This window comes from Balearica regulorum, chromosome 1 (genome assembly GCF_011004875.1).
Source record: "Balearica regulorum gibbericeps isolate bBalReg1 chromosome 1, bBalReg1.pri, whole genome shotgun sequence".
Lineage (NCBI taxonomy): Eukaryota > Metazoa > Chordata > Aves > Gruiformes > Gruidae > Balearica > Balearica regulorum.
The window spans coordinates 152,144,579-152,165,667 of NC_046184.1; the positions used below are offsets into that span (position 1 = coordinate 152,144,579).

The 21,089-nt window shown below is 42.1% G+C and overlaps 1 protein-coding gene across 1 annotated transcript; it reads right to left on the reverse strand.

The window, feature by feature from the left end:
• Positions 1-373: 373 nt before the first annotated feature.
• Positions 374-21,089, reverse strand: LAMP1 (lysosomal associated membrane protein 1). The gene is made up of 9 exons (XM_075739630.1): positions 20,892-21,089; positions 11,442-11,557; positions 9,877-10,090; positions 9,608-9,766; positions 6,005-6,222; positions 3,356-3,478; positions 2,335-2,404; positions 2,007-2,177; positions 374-1,380 (listed from the first exon to the last, which is right to left on the reverse strand). Exons 1-9 carry the CDS (start codon positions 20,941-20,943, stop codon positions 1,241-1,243), a joined length of 1,263 nt encoding a protein of 420 aa, XP_075595745.1. The 5' UTR covers positions 20,944-21,089; the 3' UTR covers positions 374-1,240.

The following is a 21,089-nucleotide window of genomic DNA, read 5'->3' on the forward strand; positions in this document are numbered from 1 at the left end:
TCTGTGGTAAGAATCCAACTTCAAAATAAAACATAAAATGTCATTTACCAAGTATTTTAGCAGCACTTTCAGAAAGCAACACTTAGCAGGGCAGACCAATATACTGACATTTCTCAGCAAGCAGCAATTTAACTTATCTTCTCCAGATCTCAGGTTACTGATATGCAGAAGCTTTGCTTATTTCCAAGCACAAAGTCCAAAACATACACAGTTAAGCCTCACCTCTGTGCCACAGAGAGAAAAAAAAACCTTAAACATTTAACATCAATCCTTAGTGAGGAGTTTTTAAAGCTTCCAAACTAGAGCCAAACCAAGACTTCAGCACTTACCAAATGGTCAAATGTTTTTAAGAGTGAACAGCAACACTAAGATATACAGAAAAAAAGTGTCTTTATTAGCATTGTTACAGGCAATGCATACATAAGAACTGATCCTTAAAGTGTACAACCCCCCAGCCAAGTTTAAAGCAAGAGAATCAGCAGATTGAGATCTATATTGTACACATGTGCAGTAACAGGATCTCTCTGGACCTTCCAACAGAAGAAACTGAAATCACTTTACAAAAAAACGTAAATAAAAATAACACCCATTTTAAAAAAGTACCAGCTCCTAACAAGCTGGCAGAGCATCAAAAATATCAAACAGGGGAGTTGTCCAATCATAAAGAGTTCCTGTAAGGTTTGAGTATTGCGTTGTTCACACCCTGCATATGCCAGGCATTGAGTTTAAAGCTTAGTAAAAAATACACACCTAAGAGACAAGGTGGAGTTTAGGTTTGAAATTTCAATTTTGTCAGTTGTTACTAAGTTTCCTTAAATGCATCATCAGTATAATTAACATCATTGCTGGATGGCAGAAGTATGAAGAACAAACCTTTTCCCTTTGTTAAGAGTTCTGAAATTGAGTCAGTGTGAATTAGCAACATCCCTCTTTGGAAGCTGACATTACCTTGTGCCAATTCCAAACAAGCACCCTTAAAAACATTTAGCTTGTTTCTAGGTAGGTAAATATTTAAACTAGTTAGCAAAATTAAACACCAGAATTTTCAGAAGTTATTTTTGTGCATAGTTTAACGCTGCAAGATGATTTCACATTTAATAAAGCAGACTTTAAGAAGCAGCAATTTGCAAGAAAAGGTGTTCCCTTACAATATCAATCTTAGCTCAGGGGAAGTGTGTGTGGGTTTTTTCCCAGCTTCCTGCAATCGCTTTTCATCTACACTGGGTTTTAGTGCAAGTCATTAAATTGTTTGATATCCAGCATGGCTCCTCTTTCTGCCAATCAAGTAAGCAATCAGGACAATTAGAACAAGACCAGCAAGGGCTGCACCAACTATTATAGGGATCAGCATGTTATTTTCATCCAGTTGACATTCTTCCACTGAGGGGAGAGAAAGAAATTCGTGTCAGGTACTAGCACACAACAGGTGGCTACATCCAGCACTTCAAGCTTCTGCTCTCAGCACAAATATAAAACTGGCTCAGGTGAACTTCTAGCTTAGCTTGCCAACAACCAAAAGCAAGCCAGGTCCACTAACTGTGATCACTCAGGATGAAGGCTTTCTAGTAGTAGTCATATGCACAATATACAGATGTATAACATCTATTTCCTTCTCAAGAGCTGTTACTGTCACACACAAGCTTAGCCATTGTAAATCTATCCACACAGCACCTCCCCTAGCCGTTTTGCTTTAACCACAGTCACAAAAGACAGCATTAACTAAGAAAGTCAGGAACATCCCAGAACTTTGTCCCTTTCCTACTAACTGTCTGCACATGGTTAGGAGGGAAAGTTAACACTCTTCCCTGTACCACAAGGAACAGATCTGAGGTATTTCAAAGCTTTTTACACACTTCTCACACTACACCCCACAACATCTGTAACAGGGCCATGCAGAGACTAAGTATGGTGCCCACAAGCTGACATTTGACTGCAGAGTATTATATGTTTTATATAAAAGTGCACTTCACAAATCTTAGGTTCCCCCCCAAATATAAACCTCTTACCTGCCCCAAATTTGTCTCCATCAATCTTGAAAACCTGGATCTGAACATTAAATATATTGACAAGGGCTTTGTCTGTGACCTGGAGATTCTCCTCTGCACTGCACTTGTATGAGTTCCCTACTGTAGCTCTCAGCTCACTCATGCTGTTGTTCGATGCTTCAAACTTTGGAACTGTGTAAGAGAAAGTCTTATTACAGAATCCTGAAGAGCTGTAAGCTCATAGAGCTTAAATTCAATGCCTTCACCCCCAACATTTCTAATACGTTATTTAATGCAAGCAACCCTTAACATTTATAGTAGTACTGACTGAAAGTAGACTAGTCCCTACCTTTTGCTTCAGAAGGCAGAGTTGTGCTTACATTCACACCTTGCAGGAAGAATTTTTCAGTACTTGCATTCTTTAAAAAAAAAAAACAAAACCAAAAACAAACCAGTAGTTGTCATTTAAGCTAAAAATGTACAACATAAGCTGTTAACATTCCTGTTCAATTCTACATGCATTTTGAGAAAGGTTTTTCAAAGGGTATTCCACAACTGGGATTAGCATCCAAAGGGCGGGCTTAGTTGCACTTTTAGAGACAAAAGTACATACAGAAGGTATGCACCTTCCAGAAACTTACTCTGGAGTAGGGAAGAAGGGTAGAGAAAGGGGGACTGTCACCCCTCAGACTGCTGGCTTTAAAGGTATAGTCCCACTCAGGCTGGTGCAACAATCTCACCTGCACTACAGATAATAGCCTTAAAGCAACTCAGTACCCCATGGAAATGTGGAGAGTCATTTAATAGCAACAGGTCTAGTGATCGCATTTGATCAACCACGCGAGTATTAAAAGCGGCATGAATCCAACACACACGGTGGATTCAGCCCTCAAGGGTACACAACTCTAATACAGCACTGGTGCAGGACTGCAGGAAACAGAATTTCCAACCATCACAGGAGTCCCTGAGACAAGCACACATGACTCTTGGGCTGTACACAGAATATTAATGAGGACTTAAGACTAGTTCCAGACTTGTGCAAATAGATGAGATGCCCATTTGTCACTGGCTATTCCTCTGCTACAGGAGAACCGTTCCCAGTTTGGGCAAGAAGCTTTAGAGAGTAGGCAATATAATCTTAAAAGAAATTCCCATTCCAAACAAAATAATGTCTGTCTATATATACATGCATATATTCTTTCCTCACAACCGTTACTAAGTATTAAACACTGTAAATCCTAGTATTAAAACCAAAGGAATTATTTACTCCCCTTGCCACTAGTTGCATCTTTTGTCTTTTGTACTTGCCCCGGTTAGTTTTCCCATGAGAAGTCCTGCAGACCCTACACACTTTGTCTAGAGATTCTCACCAATGCAAAGCGGAAGATAACTCTTGTCTTCTCAAAAGTCAGATTCAAGATGGCAGATGTATTGTCACATGTCCCAGAAGAAGTTGTATTATGTGGTATGAAATTCAGCAAATCCAATCCCATCTACAAGATAAGAGGATCGATTATGACACTGGAAAAGACATCACCGTATGTTCAGTCGACTGCTAGCTTGTACTCATGCATACAATACTGTGTTTGCCCACACGTTTTACAGACAACTGGGCACATATATGTGCAAGTTACAGGCTGGTGTAAGACCTCAGTTACCAGGCTGGTACAGAGAACAAAGGGCATCTTTGCAGGCCCAACGAAGCTTTCTGCAGCCCTTACTGGCTGCGGCCAATAACCTGCTGCTTTCCCCACACTAAGCTTCTTTGGTCCTAGCAGCATACGGAAAAACATCAGTAACCACCACTACAAAGGGGCAACAAGCTATAAAATACTGCTTGGGTAGAATCAAGGTGTGTTGGGTTTGCGTGGCAAGGTTTTGGTAGCGGGGGGGGGGTCTACAGGGGTGGCTTCTGTGAGAAGCTGCCAGAAGCTTCCCGTGTCTGATAGAGCCAATGCCAGCCGGCTCCAAGACGGACCTGCCACTGGCCAAGGCCAAGCCAATCAGTGCCTCTGTGATAACATATTTAAGAAGGAGAAAAACAGTTAGGGAGAGCTTTTGCAGCTGGAGAGAGGAGTGAGAAGATGTGAGAAACTCTGCAGACACCCAGGTCAGTGCAGAAGGAGGGGCAGGAGGTGCTCCAGGTGCCAGAGCAGAGATCTCCCTGCAGCCCATGGTGAAGACCATGGTGAGGCAGGCTGTCCCCCTGCAGCCCATGGAGGGAGGATGAGGGGGTGTAGAGATTCCACCTGCAGCCCATGGAGGACCCCACGCCGGAGCAGGTGGAGGCACCTGAAGGAGGCTGTGGCCTGTGGGAAGCCCAGGCTGGAGCAAGCTCCTGGCAGGACCTGTGGCCCCGTGGAGAGAGGAGCCCACACCAGAGCAGGTTTGCTGGCAGGACTTGTGACCCCGTGGGGGACCCACGCTGGAGCAGTTTGCTCCTGAAGGTCTGCACCCCGTGGAGGAGACCCACGCTGGAGCAGTTCGTGAAGGACTTGTGACCCCGTGGGAGAGACTCACATTGGAGAAGGTCGTGAAGGACTGTCTCCCGTGAGAGGGACTCCATGCTGGAGCAGGGGAATGATAAGAGAAGTCCTCTCCCTGAGGATGAAGAAGCAGCTCTGGTGGGCACTTGGCCCCCAACCAGGGTCAACCCACCACACAAGGGAACTGCCTGTAAGCATGATCATCTTGCACATCATTTCAGTTTAAAATGCTTTAGCTTTGCCCATGGTACATGATTTTATACTGTCCTGTACCTGGAGAAGGCTGCAGGCTAAATGCACTTACCGAACCATCCAACAGAAACCGTCAGTAGCTCTTAGTTGACCCTCATGTGACTTTGGAAAACCTATTTGCCAGCTCCTCGCTGGTTGTTACACTAGAAATCGGCTGTTCCAGCAGAGCTAGAATGCCATGCTGCAGGGCACAGCTTAGGGAATTTCACACAATTAAGGTGGCTAAAACATAGTCCATCATAACCAGCTACAGTACAGCCACACACCAGCTATCAGAGCTCATGATTTTACCTCTCACTTATAATAAATAAATGCAATAGATTCCTTTGCACCAGCACCACATACAGCATTAAGCAGCTAAATCCCATACAGATACCACCCTCCTCACATCAGGTCCTTTATCACTGAGATCCAAGTTAAGCTCAACAAAAGCAGCCGTAATTTGTTTGCCTGCACTTGCCCTCGTTACCTCAGATACCCACCACAGGATAGGAAAAAGCAGCTTGTGATCAAAGGTCCTTCTAACAAAGCTCTACTGAACATCAAGGTTTGCTCGCCCTTGGTCACTGTTTCCTACTGAGGCCCTCCAGCAGTCCCTTTGGTGGGACTCACACAAAAGCTCACAGCTTTGCCTTACCAGTTGGCAGGTAACGGGTTTGTCCACGGGGCTGGCAAGCTGGGCTTTGCATCAACGATGGAGGGAAAGAACCTTATGCCAGGGCTTGATCTTACATAAACTGCGCAGGATTTTTTCTGTTAAAATCAGCCATTAAGTAGCTCTTAAGCATTAAAGTCAAACCTAAGCCTCATTTGTACTGGCTGGAAGTTAACTAAGTCACAAGCCTATCCAGTTTTACAGCAGTAATAATTTTCCCTTCTAATTGTCATTCACTGTTTTCATTCAGGTGCCTCAGGCCAAATTCCTGTATTTTATTTAACAGTTTAACAATCTTATTTAGATGGCATCTTTGATAATAGGATTCTCCCTACTCATATCTTGATGATTTTTACTACTTCTGTGGAATGGCCCGATACACTTACTGGATCTGACAGACAAGTTTAGTACTCTTACTGAATGGAAAAATCTTTAATGACCACTATCAGTAGATCTGTTGGAATTGTCCCTAGTCTAGTCCAAGTTAAGCAACTCAAATCAAGGACAATCATGGATGAACACTACAAAGAACTTGGATTTTTAAAGAAACAAAGTTAAAGTTAGCATATGATAATTTACCAAGTTCTCCCCAAAGGAGGATTCTGAAGAAAGAAAAAAAATTTAACCTTTTCATCTTTTTTTAGATAGGTGATATTAAGCTGTAACCCCATGTAGGCAAGGACACAGGTTCCATTTGGACCAGTCACATTGTATTTTCCAACTGCAGGATTTGAGGGCAATGCACTTGGTGTTGGGCTCGTTGTTGGAACCTGGCTAGTAGTCTGTTTAGGAGTCGTAGGCACTACAGCAGTAGTGGAGACCATATCTTCAGCACATTCTGTCTCTGCAGAGAAAGGAAAACAGTCATTACCAAACAAAATGAAGCTGTGGGATGCTCTGCCCTTTTAATCCTCAAGGGGAAGGACAACACAATTTCAAGTAGCTTTTCCTAACAGGAGATAATAAAAGCTGAGAAACATGATGGTAAAGCATTACCTAAATACTTGCTGCAAAGTTTGAGACACTTTCAAGGCCTGGCATGTGAAAATGACACCTCTGCTGTTATTTACAGAAGTTCACCGTGACGGCATCTGCTTTTATTCATGTATGTCATTTCACTTCACATCAAGTCAGGATAAGTGAGGTGGTGCTATGCTGACAGAGCCAGTGTTCCTGCCGTGTGTTCACAGAGATGATTAACCCTCAAACACTCTGGGCGCTCACATGCTAGAAGCAGAGGAACAGTTCTCCTGCCTGCTGTTAGAAGTGGTCTCCCAGGAGACATGGTGTTCTCCTTCCCCTCTCTCCCTCAGTTACACTACCACATTGTGAGGCCCCCTTGTCATTATTTTGGCAATACCCACAGTAACATTAAGATACTACTGGACTTCCTGTTGCTCTTCTATCCTTAACAAAGGGATTCTAAGCACTGCTTCTGATGGCAAAAGTTCTGCTATATCCTCTCATGTCCATCCTGCCTTTAGTCCTGCATTAGTAGCCAGCCACCACCGGGGGCACAAGGGGGAGGGAAATGTGTAAGCCTGCCTCCTCTTTTCATCCAGCAACTTCCAAGGCAAAAGGAGAGAAAGCACAGTGACTCTGATTTATTTGCCAGAGTACTCAGAAACACCTGGCAGCAAGATCTTAACTTGATGTGGGAGCCAAGAAGGTTCCTGCATTGAACATCTAAGCCAAAACCAAATGTCACAACAGAGACATTACTGTAGTAGAGGCTTCCATGTTTCAAGCCAAGGTCAGCTCCACGTGTCAGGGATAACAACTTGCAACTTTATAAGGACAACAACTGCAGCAGCAGTCCATTTTGACTCAAAGGGCCTACTTCTAAAATTTAATCCATACATACCTTGCAGATGCTAGATATCTTAAAAAATAGCCTCTGAACTTAAACAGCAACTTAAATTTTGATTATGGCTCAAAAAACAGGAACTCTAATCACACCTTCTGAAGTCACACAGACTCCAACATAGCATGCTTTCCTACTTCAACTCCATTTCCGAAAAGTCAAAGAGTAAAGGGAAGCTGGATGAATGGAGGAGTGACTTTATCTTTTGTAGACTTAATAGATACTAGTCAGGTCCCCAAAAGTGTTAATTTCCTAACCAATAAACCAAACAGCAGCTTTACTTAGTACTTCAGTGGAGAACTTCCCTCCATCTGCAAGACCCCAACACATACAGCCTCTCACTCAAGTTAGAGATGGAAACAACCAAATCACTTCCAGTGGAAGTTTGTCCTAGGTGAAGTCTTGATACAGTATTTTTACTGAATGATTTACAGCATAGCTCTTAGTAACTCTTCAAGGCAGATGTGAAGATGAAACAAATTCTTATGTCTGACAGCTATAGGACAGCAGATGACAAAACTGCCAACAGATAAAATCAAAGCCTCCTTTTCTTCAGAGCTGCAGATAATCACTGCCATAACCTCAGTCACTAACTTCTAGGTATGCTGACAGAAGTTACTGTTACTAGTGATGCACAGAATACTGACTCCTCTTCCCTTCAGTGAGTCTCACCCTGATCAGCAGCAGAAATATCAACTAATGAAGGAGTTGCAGGGGAAAAAAAAAGTTAAGGGAGAATTCCAGATCTAAAGTTTATCAATAACTAGCTGACAGAACAAGGTGATTTCAGGGTCAAGATTAAAAAAGTGGGAATTATTTAACCATCTGAATAATTAAGAAAAAGAGATAGCTCATTGTGCAGTAGGAATAAAAAAACATCTGGGTGCAGTCCCGAGACAGTAACAAAAACTTAGGGATGATAATTTAAAGAAAAAACTGAGCACAGCAGTATGGATAATAGGAATGTGGAAAACTGACAAAAACCCAAATAAATCAAGGCAGTGATACCACAGGATGGAGAAAAGCAACTCTGAGGAAGTGATCCTAGCAAATTAAAGTTTTCATATTGATCTAAAAAAAAGAAAAGTAATTAGGAATAGAAAAGAAAGGAAATGCTGACAAACTTGTGTTGCATGAGGAACACCCTCCTGAAAAAATGCAATATTGATTTTTTTTTTTAACCAAAGGACTATGTAAGAACAGACAATAGGTAGTGTTAAAAGGAAAATTATTACACAGTAGGAAGATTTACTGAAGTTGTATAGAAGTTAAAAAATAGCTTTTCCAATACCATGGCTTATGTTCAAACCTGCTGATAAGTGATCACTTATACTTATCGAGTATAGTAACTGGATCAAGATATTATATTTTAAAAAATGAGACAGTTCTGAAGACTGGAGTAATAGAAATCAGGGGGTTTTTTTAATTACAAATGTAGGTCAACATCTTTGCTGCAAACTAGCTCACTGAATGGAAAAGACTGATCAAGAGAATGATACAGACTGAAATCTGAGCTAGTCATGTGAGGTGGCCATAAAAGAAGTCAACTCCAGTATTATCATGCATCAGGCAAGGTATTTTTCAAGGACAACGTATAGATACTCCTGTAGAAGGCACCTGTTCAATGTATCCATCACATGCCAGCACTGACTACCCTAGTTTTTAAGATTCGTTTCAACAGGTGCATAGATGGGATTAACAGCATAAGAAAGAAAAAAGTTCTACATTTCCCAGAGAAGATCAGACTTCTTACTTTCCCCAAAAGTAAGGCAAAGATCACCCTAAGATACCAGGGGTGATCAAACACCAAGGGCCATGTAAACTGAAGCATTGCCACAAAAGACATGAACACACAATGAAGTGGTTTGTCTTCTAATCATTATAGCAGTGAAATTCCAAAATGTTTTTCAATACAAGCAATCAGAACAAAAAGTCATTTTGCAATTGAGTCTGACAGAGAAAGAACATCACTGTAATAGCTTGTAAGGCCTCCCGTAGGAAGATGTACATATCTGCTCCCTACAGACCAGTTCTCTATCGTCTGCCATTGTATCACTAATTTTCCTGAGAGCACACAGTAATAGTTCAAACTACTTTGATAGAGGAATAGTACTTGGAAGTTATCAGATACTTCTTAAACTAGGATTTTGGTCATGAGCCCAGTTGGCCTACTGCAGCATGTGTTTACACCCATAAGTACTCACGAACAGAAGGAACGTTCTCTAAAACATTTCAAAAGATGCTGCTATCTGAGCTTTAGATCCAGTTTGTACCTGCCTAAATATGATGAGTCAGGACTTAAAGAAATAATCTATTATTGGAAATACTAGCTCACCAAGTACATTTTCTGCTACAAGATACCTACTGTTCATACTGAAAGTGCCATTTGTGAGATAGGCTTCCAAAGTAACATTGCTAAAAGTAATGTTCACATTCTTCATATTGATGTGCTTGGAGTTGATGCATCTGTATTGTGTGCCCAAAGATGCCTGAATAATGTTTTTCTGAGATACTCTTTTCACATCTGTTAAAAGAAAAGATTACATGGCATTAGTATGTAACAGTATTTGCAGAAACAAATCAGTATTACATCTGGAACGGTTACACAATGAGAACAGGAAGTTTTTGTTTTACCTGCAGTTGAATTATGGAATAAAGTTGCATCTGACAGATTGTAGCGGAAAACTAGCTCTTCAACTTGGTACTTGTCTGCATATTCTGAGAAATTCAGGCTTAATGAATGGCCTGTTCCAAAACCCAATAGCAGAATTGGATGAGATGTGTTACCTTTACCACAGGAGCTCTGTGGCTCTACTGTAGCATTTTGTGGAAGAAAAAAGTGCGCAAACTGTGGGGTAGAAAACAAAACACATGTAAATGGGATGATGTAACAGCTATTCCTTACTGTTTTTTAAATATCCTATGAAACTGTTATAAAACATACAGCCGACATTCATATATGCTATGTCTACTTATACACCTGTATATAGCAAGTAGCATATTACTGCCACTTGGATTTCTAAGAATATTGTTCTCTGACATTTGAGCACAAAACAGTATATAGTCACAGCACCTCTTGGACTTCCCCCCCCGCCCCCAAAGTAGCATTATGAATTTGCAGGTACTTCTGTACTAGGATAATCAAATCTGGCACACTGGACCTGTGAAAAATGGGAGAATTTAAGCTTTGCTTCTTGTAGTACAATTGAGTAAGAGCAAAAGCAAATGGTATAGCCTAGATAGTTTAGCTATAATACTTTGAGTTTATTACATATTGAGAAGTGACTTGGTACCTGAAGACCAATACAATGTTTACTGGAAAGTTTTGAACCTACTGCTTACAAGAAGCTAACAGCCAAAAGCATGTTATGAAAGCAGTCACCTCTGAATGCAAAACTTGCATACCAATATCAAGAGGATTTCAGACCATCAGCACCACTGAAAAAGTGGACTATGCAATATAACTCTCAGCTCAGATCACACACAGCAAGTGCACCGCTGGCAAAGTAGTCAGATTTTTTTAATCTCACATTACACTGATGGCTAAAGGAAAAAAAAAAAATCAACAAGAGTGCCTCAAAACATGCAACTGCAATGAGATTATAAATAATCCACAACTCCCATTCAGTAGTAAAGAGATAAAAAAGTAAACTGAAAAGCAGAGTATTTGCAAATAAAAATTCTTAATTTTCCATTAACAGGCTTTTGCTGTTAATATGGAACAACTTGTAAGGACTGCACTAGTCTGTAGATACACTGAAAGTTAGAGATTTGCTAAGTGAGATCATCACAGATTTCAGGGACATTTAGAAGCTACATGCCAATGGCCATTTCAGTTCAGATTTAGTCCACGTAGGTAGGACCAAGTTCACCAACACACAACTGGTAGCTTTTATGCCTTTACAGTTCCAATGAAAGCCATTGTAGCTACCAATAGGACTGGTGTGGAATTTCAGTCACAAAAGAAATTTCACACATGTATTTTCTGTGGTGGTTTCAGGCAGCCTTAACCCTGTTTAATTAGAAGAAACATCAGTAATAAAGAACAGTTGATGCAACATAACTGGGAGGGGGAAATCTTTGCTGAAGCAGTTTTTCATGCTTAAATATTTGTTCAAAGTTTAAATACTGTGCACGTGCAGAAATAGCACACATTTTATAAAACCAAGTTAGAGACAAGCAGTGAGATACCCCCTTACCTCTTTTTGCCCATTGCTTTTGTATTCCACTGAGAAGGCTACTGTCAGATCAGCGATTATGCAGACCTTACCACTTGTATCTTTCACCTCAAATGAAGAGGAAGCCTGTAAAAAGCCTGGTAAGAATGACAAGTGGTTAACTTGGTGTCACATAAGTTTGGGGTTTTTTTGATCCCAAAGAGACAAATATGTACAACTGTTCATCCTAAACAGCAGTTGAGTTTGGAAACTTAGGCATTAACAGTCTCTAGACTAGCTCCAACACCACTAACACACAGAGGACAAATTTAACACCCCATTTATAACAAGACAAAGCCACCCAAACCAAAACTGTTAACATGTCGGGTCCTCAGAGGCTAAGAAAAACTTGCAACAAACAGCACTCATACCGTTCAAGGCAGCTACTCTGTGTTCACCCTACACAGCAACTACTTCGCAGGCTTCAGCCAGAATAGACTTAGCATATTTGATCCTGCATGGCTATAGCACTCAGCCTTCCCCCTGCAGCACAGCACACAGCCTTCATTCCCGCTGTACCAGGACACTCAGCTGTACATGCGCTGAATGCGGCATTTAGAAAGCTCAGATTGACTGCAGATGTTTTGGAGGGACTGCCAAAAATAGCGTGACGGAGCACGCCACCCTTGCCAGGAGAACTTCTCTTTACTGTCATCACGCTCTCTGCACTTGAGAGGAGGCTGGGGGCCAAGACCTTGACACAGACTGAGGTTATGTTTTCCTGACCGGTTTAAGCCAATCTCAGACTGAACGGCTGACAAAAGCATGTTTTTTCCCCAACTTGCTGCCCCCCCAGTGCTCAGAGCACTACTACAACTGACCACACTAGTACTGACTTAAAAGGGTAAAAACACATGGTGAGAGGAGCACAGGATCATCCTTTCCAACAGCAGCATGGGCTTCAGCCAGCATCCACTGACCATGAAGCTTCACCCAGGGGACATGCAACAGGTTGGATACAGCCAGAAAGCTGGTTATCTCATACTTCATTCGTGGTAAGGGTTAACCGGACAATGTTCCTGTATCTGAAATCATACCAAGGTGTCCCAAGCTCTTTCTTGTAGAGCATTTTCTTTTTATGATTCTCAGTTTGTCACCACATACACTTCTGAAGCAAACCTCACTGCAAAAAAACCTGCACCATTTTCATGCTAGCACTTTATCGGCTTGCATTTTCAAAAACCTCAGTCTTACAAAAAACCTGGAAAAAAAGCAGCTGCAAGACATAAACCACTATTTCAAGCAAATAAGCTTTAAAGAGTCAAACATGCTCATCCATTCAATTATTGATACAGCAAAAAGATCCAGCTGAGGGATTACCCATTAGCTGGCTTCCCTCCCCAAGAAGTCTTAAAAAAGCAAAGTCCCAATTTTAAAACTTTTCACTACAAAACTATGGTGCATACAATTGCATTAAGATAATTATGACAATTATTAGAAAAAAATGGACTTTTGCCAGCTGGACTTGTGTTGAAGGAACAGGTTGGAAACAGTTTCTCTGGCACCCAGCAAGTATTTTCCCTTGTGCCTTCCACTTAGCAACAATATAACTTCCTTCAGCACCAAAGGGGGCCAAAAGGTAAAGTGGAATTCATACACTTCACCCAGTTGTTTAAAGAGTCTAGACTTGAAACTACAGATAGACAGAAGAAAGAAATTGCTTAAGAACAGAGTGTAGAAAACTGATTGTTTCAAAGCAAAACTGTCCTACCTTTGACTTTATGTCCAGCTCAATGTTCACTAAGGAACATACATTCAGAAAGAAAATGTTACTTATTGCAGTTCAGTGCAGTGCTAGAAATAATTTATGCTCCTCCACATGGAAGTTTCAATTTGCAAAGTTGCTTTCAATTAAATTTACATCTGGAACTTGTTTACATTTTACCCAAGTACTCATTTTCTCAAGAACAAGCTGCTTACACTTTCTTGAAGATTTCTAGCACAGCATAGAAAACAGTGTACTTGAACTGACACTACAATGGAAAACATGCTAGAACAGAAATCTTCAGTGTGCCTGCTGACTCCCTCATTTGATAGCCGTTAAAAAAAAACTTGGCAATTTTAAAGCTAAAAACAAACAAGTAATAGGCAGTAAAAGAATAAAAGGAGGGAAAAAAAAATCAGTTTTAAAAAGAAATACAGGGGAAAGAAAAGACTGAAAAACAATTAAAATGTTGCTGACCTGAAGGAAAATGGGACACACCTGCCCATTAGAGATGATTTAGAGAACAACAAAAGACAATGCAGAGGTACCAGAAAGCACCAAATGAAAGACTGATTCTGGAAACGAAGAACTCAGTGGGTTTAAGTAATAGCGAATAAGGGGTATGAACAATCAGTAAAAAAATACCACCTGTATAACGACTAGATTTTTGCAAGGTTAAGTTCATACCACAATACAAATCCTGATTTCCTTAGTGTGGAACAAATGCTATAAACACCCATTCCTTAAGATTGCTCGGCAGCAGCTGGATTTGCAGAGTCAGCGACAAGACGGATGCATCAGGCACGAGACACTGAGCTGTCCTCGATGAAGTGGCAAGAGGGCTGTTTCATTGTGAATAAGCCAACTTGCACAAGGATGGCGATCAGAGCGCGCTGCGCCGCAGCATCATCTGCCCCCATGCTCTTGGAGGAATGCAGATGAAAGAGTGAAATGTGAGGGACATAAAGGCAAAGAAAAAATTAGCAGGAACCCACTGAAGAACAAATTGAGACAATGAAGGAAAGGAGATCCTGCCTACTCTTTGCTCCAGCCTGTTTAAGACAGAGGAACAGCTCGCTCGGTTTGGCAAGAAAGCAGCTGTTGAGCTTGTGAAGGCAGTTGCAGTGTCAACTAGTGATTAATGCATGAATCATCACTAGTACCACAAATAGTAAGAGCCTACAGTCAAAATGTCAAGAATACAGAAAAGCAAACTGATGTTGAATCAATCTGTCCTAGGAATACTTCTAATGAAGTTACATAAAGTATTGCTCAATTTTATTACGGCATATCTGCAAGTTGAAAATATTGCTTCTACTTCTGATAACGATATCATTCTTTGCTATTTAACACAAAAATCGACACAACCTCCAGTTTAACTTCAGACTTTAAATAAACTTAATAAACCCCAGCGCCCTATTTGAAAACTATCTGTGGTAGAGCAAGTGCAGTACTTCAGATTTCCACTGTCAACTCCTTGACTTTTCAATAGCAAAAAGAAAGTTTTGTAATGTTCGTTATTCATTTGGTTGGAAATACTATGTTATGGGTATCTAGTAGAGCAATCACCAAAAATATACTAGCAAAGGAATTTCACTTAGTTCAGATGCTTCACTTGTATTCCAATAGATTCAAAAAAAAGGCTGCTTACACATTTATTCTAGCTGCATATTTTCAACTGAAAATCGTAAGATAACCTCTCCCTTTATACCTCATTTCTGAAATTATAGTTTCATGCAAGAAAAGATTGAAGGTAAAACTGCTGAAGCAAAGCTAGGTATGGTACTTGAATTAAATCCAGCATCCATCCTTATCTAACATACCTGCATCAAAAACCCAAGCAGAGTGTATTAATGCTCTGAGATACAATAAACAAGTCAAACAGAACTAAGACTTTCTTGGTTGTATAATAATCTGTCTTAAAGCAATCTACCTCAAAAAGTTTGTTATAAACTGAAAAATACAAAGCTAACAAGACAATCTACCACATTTGAGCAATCTAAGTCTGAACCCTTCTGAATACTGCTTTTAGAATGGCAGAATTTCCCATCTCTTGACCACACAAAGATGCTTTCAGGCTTCAACCTTTTCATAACTGAAATCCTGTTAGCCAAGCCCAGCTACCCTTGGGTTACTCTCTCATATAATGGAAACCTACTAAGGGAGAAAGATTAATGGTTGTTGTGCTTAAAAAAGCAAGTATATATTAGTGACAATTGTTTACACTGTCTGCTTGCAAAGAGGACTTCAGTTACTATAGTTAATGATTTACTTTGTCTCCAATTTTTAGAAACATGGAACATTGACAATAAGAATCTCAAACACAAAAGCTACTTTGATATAATTTAGGTTTTGTTACTATATTCGTACTTCCTGCATAAATAAAAAACTTCAGTATTTTTCTGCCTCCCTCTTGGAAGAAAGGACAGCAAGCCATCCAAATCCACCTGGACACACATTCCACATCATCAGTAGTCTAAGTGATACAGGTATCTAGTGGATGGGGCTGCGTGCAGTTACAGTGAGGTGTTAGGGAAGAAAACCACAGTTGCCGCGTTGCCCAGCTAACCGCTCCCAGCAAGTGCCGTGACAGCGGTTCAGAGTATGACACCCACAGCCTGGTCATACGCATCAGACTCTGCTCAGCTACGGCCTAGCCCATAATTACTGCACGGCGGTAGTCTGAAGGTAAGGGATGCTTGCTAACAGACGCTGGCACTACACAATCACTCTGTTCCTAAGCTACAGTACTGCTGTGTTGCCCTGCACCTTTGCCCAGATTTCTTAGCATATACACAGCAAACATTGCTATCTATGGGGTATTAATCCAAAGAGATAAGAAATTCGGGTTCTTATCTAAAGAAGGTTTATTTTCCCTTGTACATGGGAAGAGAAGTGCCCAGTAATTTACTCAGATAGTTCAGAAGGATCCTGTCGCCTCAGTGCCATTTTGTGAACAAAGTGGTGACCTTAGTCACCACTTCAGACTCCTAAGTCTATGCCAGAGAAGAGAATGGAAAAATTCCCGATGAGTTACACTCTCATATTACTTGTCTTCTAATGTAAGCACCACTCCCAGAAGGACACCTGGTACAAGTTCTTTCTCAGAAGGCCAAGTCAAGATCACTTGCTTACGATCCAGGATTTATACTACCTTAAGACAGTACAGAAAAAACAAGAAATTAAAAAATAATATATTTTTGAAAGATCACACTACTTACCAACCCTAACGTTTCTGGGGAGCAACTGAAAGCAGAAAAAATCCCTTGACAGACTTGATGTATGAACCACTTTCTGTGAAACAAGATGGTCTTCATAAAATTATGATTTATACTTACCTGTCAGCAATGGAGTCAGAAGACTGAACACTGGCTATCTGGAAAGCATAGCAGAAAAAGACAAGGCTGGACTCACTTCAACCGCTGCTGGACATGCTTGAACACAAATACAGTGGTGGAAAGGGGGAACAGAGCTTAATTCAAGGATGGATGAGAGTACTTTAAGGGAAAAGAGAATCAGCTTCACTTGTGCAACTGCAGTACCTGATTCAACCCTAGAAAAAATGTATCCTTGCCAATTAACAGGGACAAATTCATGCAGTCTCAGATTATGTTTTTGATATTGTTGATTTCCATTAAGGCGGTAAACATTTTGTTTCTCAAATCAAATTTGGAGATTAATAACCTCTGTCTTTATAAACAAATTTATAAAAGTACAAAAGCATCATAAAGGAAAGGCTATTTAGAAGCTGTACACTTGCCATTTGGACAAAGAATTGCACAATTGCATCAAGTTTAGTCACATGAAGCCTCTTTATGGTTTCCTATCTAGAGGAAGGAAGTCCTGGGATAGCTCTACAGCAGCTGATTACATGAGTCCACCAGGAGGTCTGAAGTCCTGTGGCCAGACTTTTTTCAGCATTCACACAACTTCATTTTGCACTTGCTCTGGCTAGTGCTGCTGTATCACACCACATAACTCACCCACATCCTTCAAGGTAGCTGGCAGCCCCAGTGTTTCGGAGGAAGGAGCACTGTGTTGACAACTTGAAGAGAAAGCCTCCCCAGAGGAGAGGATATTAGAAAAAGATAATAAACCAACTGCCTGAGTAAACCACTCTCCTAGTCCTATCGAGGAAAGAGTAGATCTCATCCCGTCAAGGAAAGTAAAGACATACTGGTGTTCCCACACACACAGACTGAATTCTGCCTTGTAAGAAAATCAGAAGCTACTGAAGTTTAATGCAAGAAAACCAAATGTATTAAGTGTGGACTACTGTGTTCAAGCCTGAGCACCGGAGAGGGAACGGCTACACAAGTGCCCACTGCACAGAGCTGAACTGCATTTCAAATTCTGTACTCTACTGCCAAGGCACCACTAACACACTCACACTTTGAATTACAGTAGAAAAAGTTGTACTGACAGCCAGTGGTACGGTCAAATGACAGAGAAGGTTATGAAACTGTTACCCTTGGATTGAAAGGGATACCAGTTCATCTTGAAGTCAGATGCACAAAAGACACAGAAGCCTGATTTACCAAAACATAAGATACATTTTAAAATAGCATGCCAATAATTTAGAATTAAGATAATGCAATGAAGTGTTCACATAGCTGTTGTAAATACTGCCACACGCATACCTAAAAGAGTCTCCTGCCAAGCTTAAGAGAACAAATACCAAGAAATCCATTATGGCATCAGGCCTTCTCAAAGAATTTCTAAATAATCACGTCTGACTTGAGAGAAAAGACAAATGGCTGCAGTTAATCTGCAACAAGCAAAGGTGAGGCACGCCTTCTTAGTGCTAGAAGTACATTATCTTTAAGATATAGAAAGGCTTAACAGAGACAATAGTACTTAACTTCTCAATAAAATAGCCATCTTTTATTCGAGTAGGGTTCCTCTGTACCTAGAAGTAATTTTTCAGTTTATTGTCTGCTACTGATTATAAATTATCCTATTCACTACAGAACAATCTAGTAGGAGGTTACACCACAAATGAAACTTCTAAGTCAGTCTGAACAGGAACCTCAGGAGCATCTCTCAATAGTGGCATGTTAGGGAACCTGCAGAGTTACTCGGCAAGTAAAAAGTTACTTTACAAGTCAGAAAAGCCACTCAAGTCAAAGCTGAGTAACCTATCACATGACAACAGGCTTGGGACTAGCACGCAAATTCAGGTCCATAGAGACTGTGTCAACACACTCAAAGAAGCTATCAAGTAAACACTATGTTAAGGGCAGCATTTGGTAAAACAATTGTTTCGAAAGTCACACAATGTAAGAGTGGCTATGTTTCATGAAAACTGCTTTATATTTGGTTTCAGTTCCACACAGCTAGCAATGCCAAAACTGAGGAAAACAATATAACACCAAATTACTCACTGGTTGGAATTTATTATCCAAGTTTCTCTCAACTATCCCTACACTGGCAGCAAGGTTTGAAATTCCCCTTCGGACTGGAGTTGTGCAACAGAAACACGTGGATTATGTGTCAATAACTCTGAAATGGCATCACACTACCTTTTCAAACTCATTTTTCCTTCCTCAAATCTCAGACACTTCATTATTTACTCACTGAATCCATGTCTGACTCTAAACTTAGATTTTCAGAAATGTTTTCCCCGATGTGTCTATGTTTCAGCATAGAAGAAAACTATAGGTGCTCTAGAACTCAAAGAGCACAAGCAGTTCTATTGGGCTTGGCACACAACCCAACTAACCCATGGTGCTCATCTGCTCTTGAACACGATCTTCCTTTATATTTCAAAAAGCAACAGCTAAGTTTGAGGGGAAGTACTTCATTTCCCATAGCCCCCCTTTCCCTGTATTTACCACTGTATTACCTAAATCTTTTTTTCATTCCATATACACATTTGATATTTGTGAGGAAATTCATCACAAAATACTTAATGCTGGCATATGAAATATTCAGCTTAGTGTTTGCTGCTCAGTGTGGATGGAAAACTGAAACAGTGAGCGAGGTGTGGTGAGGTAATCTGGAGTGGAAAAAAATTTTCTATTGTCCCAAAGTCAAGGCATTGCCAAACAAGCTTTCACATCTGACCCACCCACGCTAATCCTTCAGCCTTCTGTGATCATTACCTTATCCTCATCAGTGTTCACTCAGATGACTAAAGGCTGCAAACATCTAAAGAAGTTAGCTCATATCTTCTCATTATCTCATAAGTCATTCTTCTCCCCTCACTACTGCCCAGGCCCCACGCTCCCGCAGAAGATGGTGGAGGCTACCTGTACTCCAGTGAGGGGTCTCTATTTGCACCACAAAGTTTTTCCCCAGGACTGTAGGATAAAGTTATGTGGAAACACACAGCTACTAGATGTTGGTACAAAGCCCTGTTTGTCAGTAAATAGTTACTCTGTAGTAAAATAAAATAGTCTGTTGCATCAGCTGCAACAACCTAACACATTCTACATTCCAGAGAGTGACAAAGCTAAACACACTGAATTATGTTCATAACTGCTAATAAAGCAGAGTAAGACTACTACGGTCCCAGAGAATACTATCTCTGGTACCACTTAAAAACTATGCAGGCTGATTACAAGACAAACAAAAGCAATTCTTGATTTAAGCCATAGCTATATTCAACAAGCCATACAAAGGATTCCCACTATAACACCAGTTCAATGCCACTTAAGTTGCCAACCCTAAAAAGCAAGGCTGATAGCACTGTAAGTCGCTGTGCTGGCTAGACTGGCGTGCAAGAGCTGGATAACTGAACTGCTCAGCGCCCCTTGTGAGTGACATCTTTCAGGCTCAGTGAAACCGAAGTACTGTTAACAATGACAGATATTTACCACCAAAGAAAAGTTAAAAGAGTTTCAAAGGCTGTCATAATCTCCAAAATGACGGCAGATAACCATTCTCAACAGAAATATTCTTGCTAGCTGCTGAAGGAGCTTCCTTTGCTGCCAAAGTCACGTTTCAGAAACTTGACAGTGGCGTGTGACGCGGCTTTCAAGGCGAGAAGCCTAAAGCAAGGTAGTTATCAGTAAGAAGACACGCTTCTCCATAAAACAGTCTTGCTGCACTAACAAACCTTCTCACCAAGGCACTGATATCTCTCTATTCCAGCCACATTTCAGATTTCACTCAAGATACCGCAGGATGAAAGCCAGCCAGCAAGGGAGCACTACAGGCCCTGCAGAGAAAGGGCTACTTCCGAGCAACGACACCGGTAGTTCCTGCGTTTCCATGCCTCGTGAGAGCCAAGGGAGCATTCCCAGGTTCTTCCCGGAGCGCTGCCCCTGGGTTCAGCGCAGACGCTCAGATGAGCGTTCCCGGGCGCTACACGGTTCGTTCCCCCAGCACGGCACAGCCGCCGCCTTCCCCCCGTACCTCCCGCAGCTGTCAGGGGGGGCCCGGTGCGGGGAGGGAGGACCCCCATCCCCCCCCCCCAAAGAGCCACCGCCTCCCACCAGCCGGGGACCCCCGCAGGCGGCCCTGACCCCCGCCCCGGCCGGGCCGCGGCCCAGCTGGGTGTCGCGCTGCCGCCGCTAGGAGGCCCGGGACCCCCCGGCCCGGAATGGCAACAGCAGGTGGGAGCCGGCGGGCGGGTTGCCAGTTACAGCCGGCGCGCGGGTGCCGCGTCCAGCGCCGCCGTCCCCGGGGCCGCCCCAGGCCGCGGTGACCCCCCCCCCCCCCGCGCCGCCCCGCCGGGCGCTACAGGCCGCGGTCGCCCCGCCCCCCCCCTTCCCCCTCCGTACCGAGCAGGGCGGCCGCCGCGAGCAGCCCCCGCGCGCCCTGAGCGCGAGCCATGGCGGGGGCAGGGGAGGAGGCGAGGGGGCGCCGGCGGGAGCGCGGAGAAGGGGCGCGAGCGGCGAGAGGCGGCGGCGGCGGCGCACCGCGTTCGGGAGGCTAGCGACGGCCGCGGCCGGTCATATGGCCTGTGATGTCACCTGGCC

Excerpts from the sequence above, each read along its gene's own strand:
- LAMP1 (XM_075739630.1), bottom strand. The coding sequence starts at position 20,943 with ATGGCTCGCGCTCAGGGCGCGCGGGGGCTGCTCGCGGCGGCCGCCCTG. Across the intron at positions 9,767-9,876 it reads ATTCCATAATTCAACTGCAG|ATGTGAAAAGAGTATCTCAG; the intron begins GTAAAACAAAAA and ends TTCTTTTAACAG. Across the intron at positions 3,479-6,004 it reads ATCTAAAAAAAGATGAAAAG|ATGGGATTGGATTTGCTGAA; the intron begins GTTAAATTTTTT and ends CTTATCTTGTAG.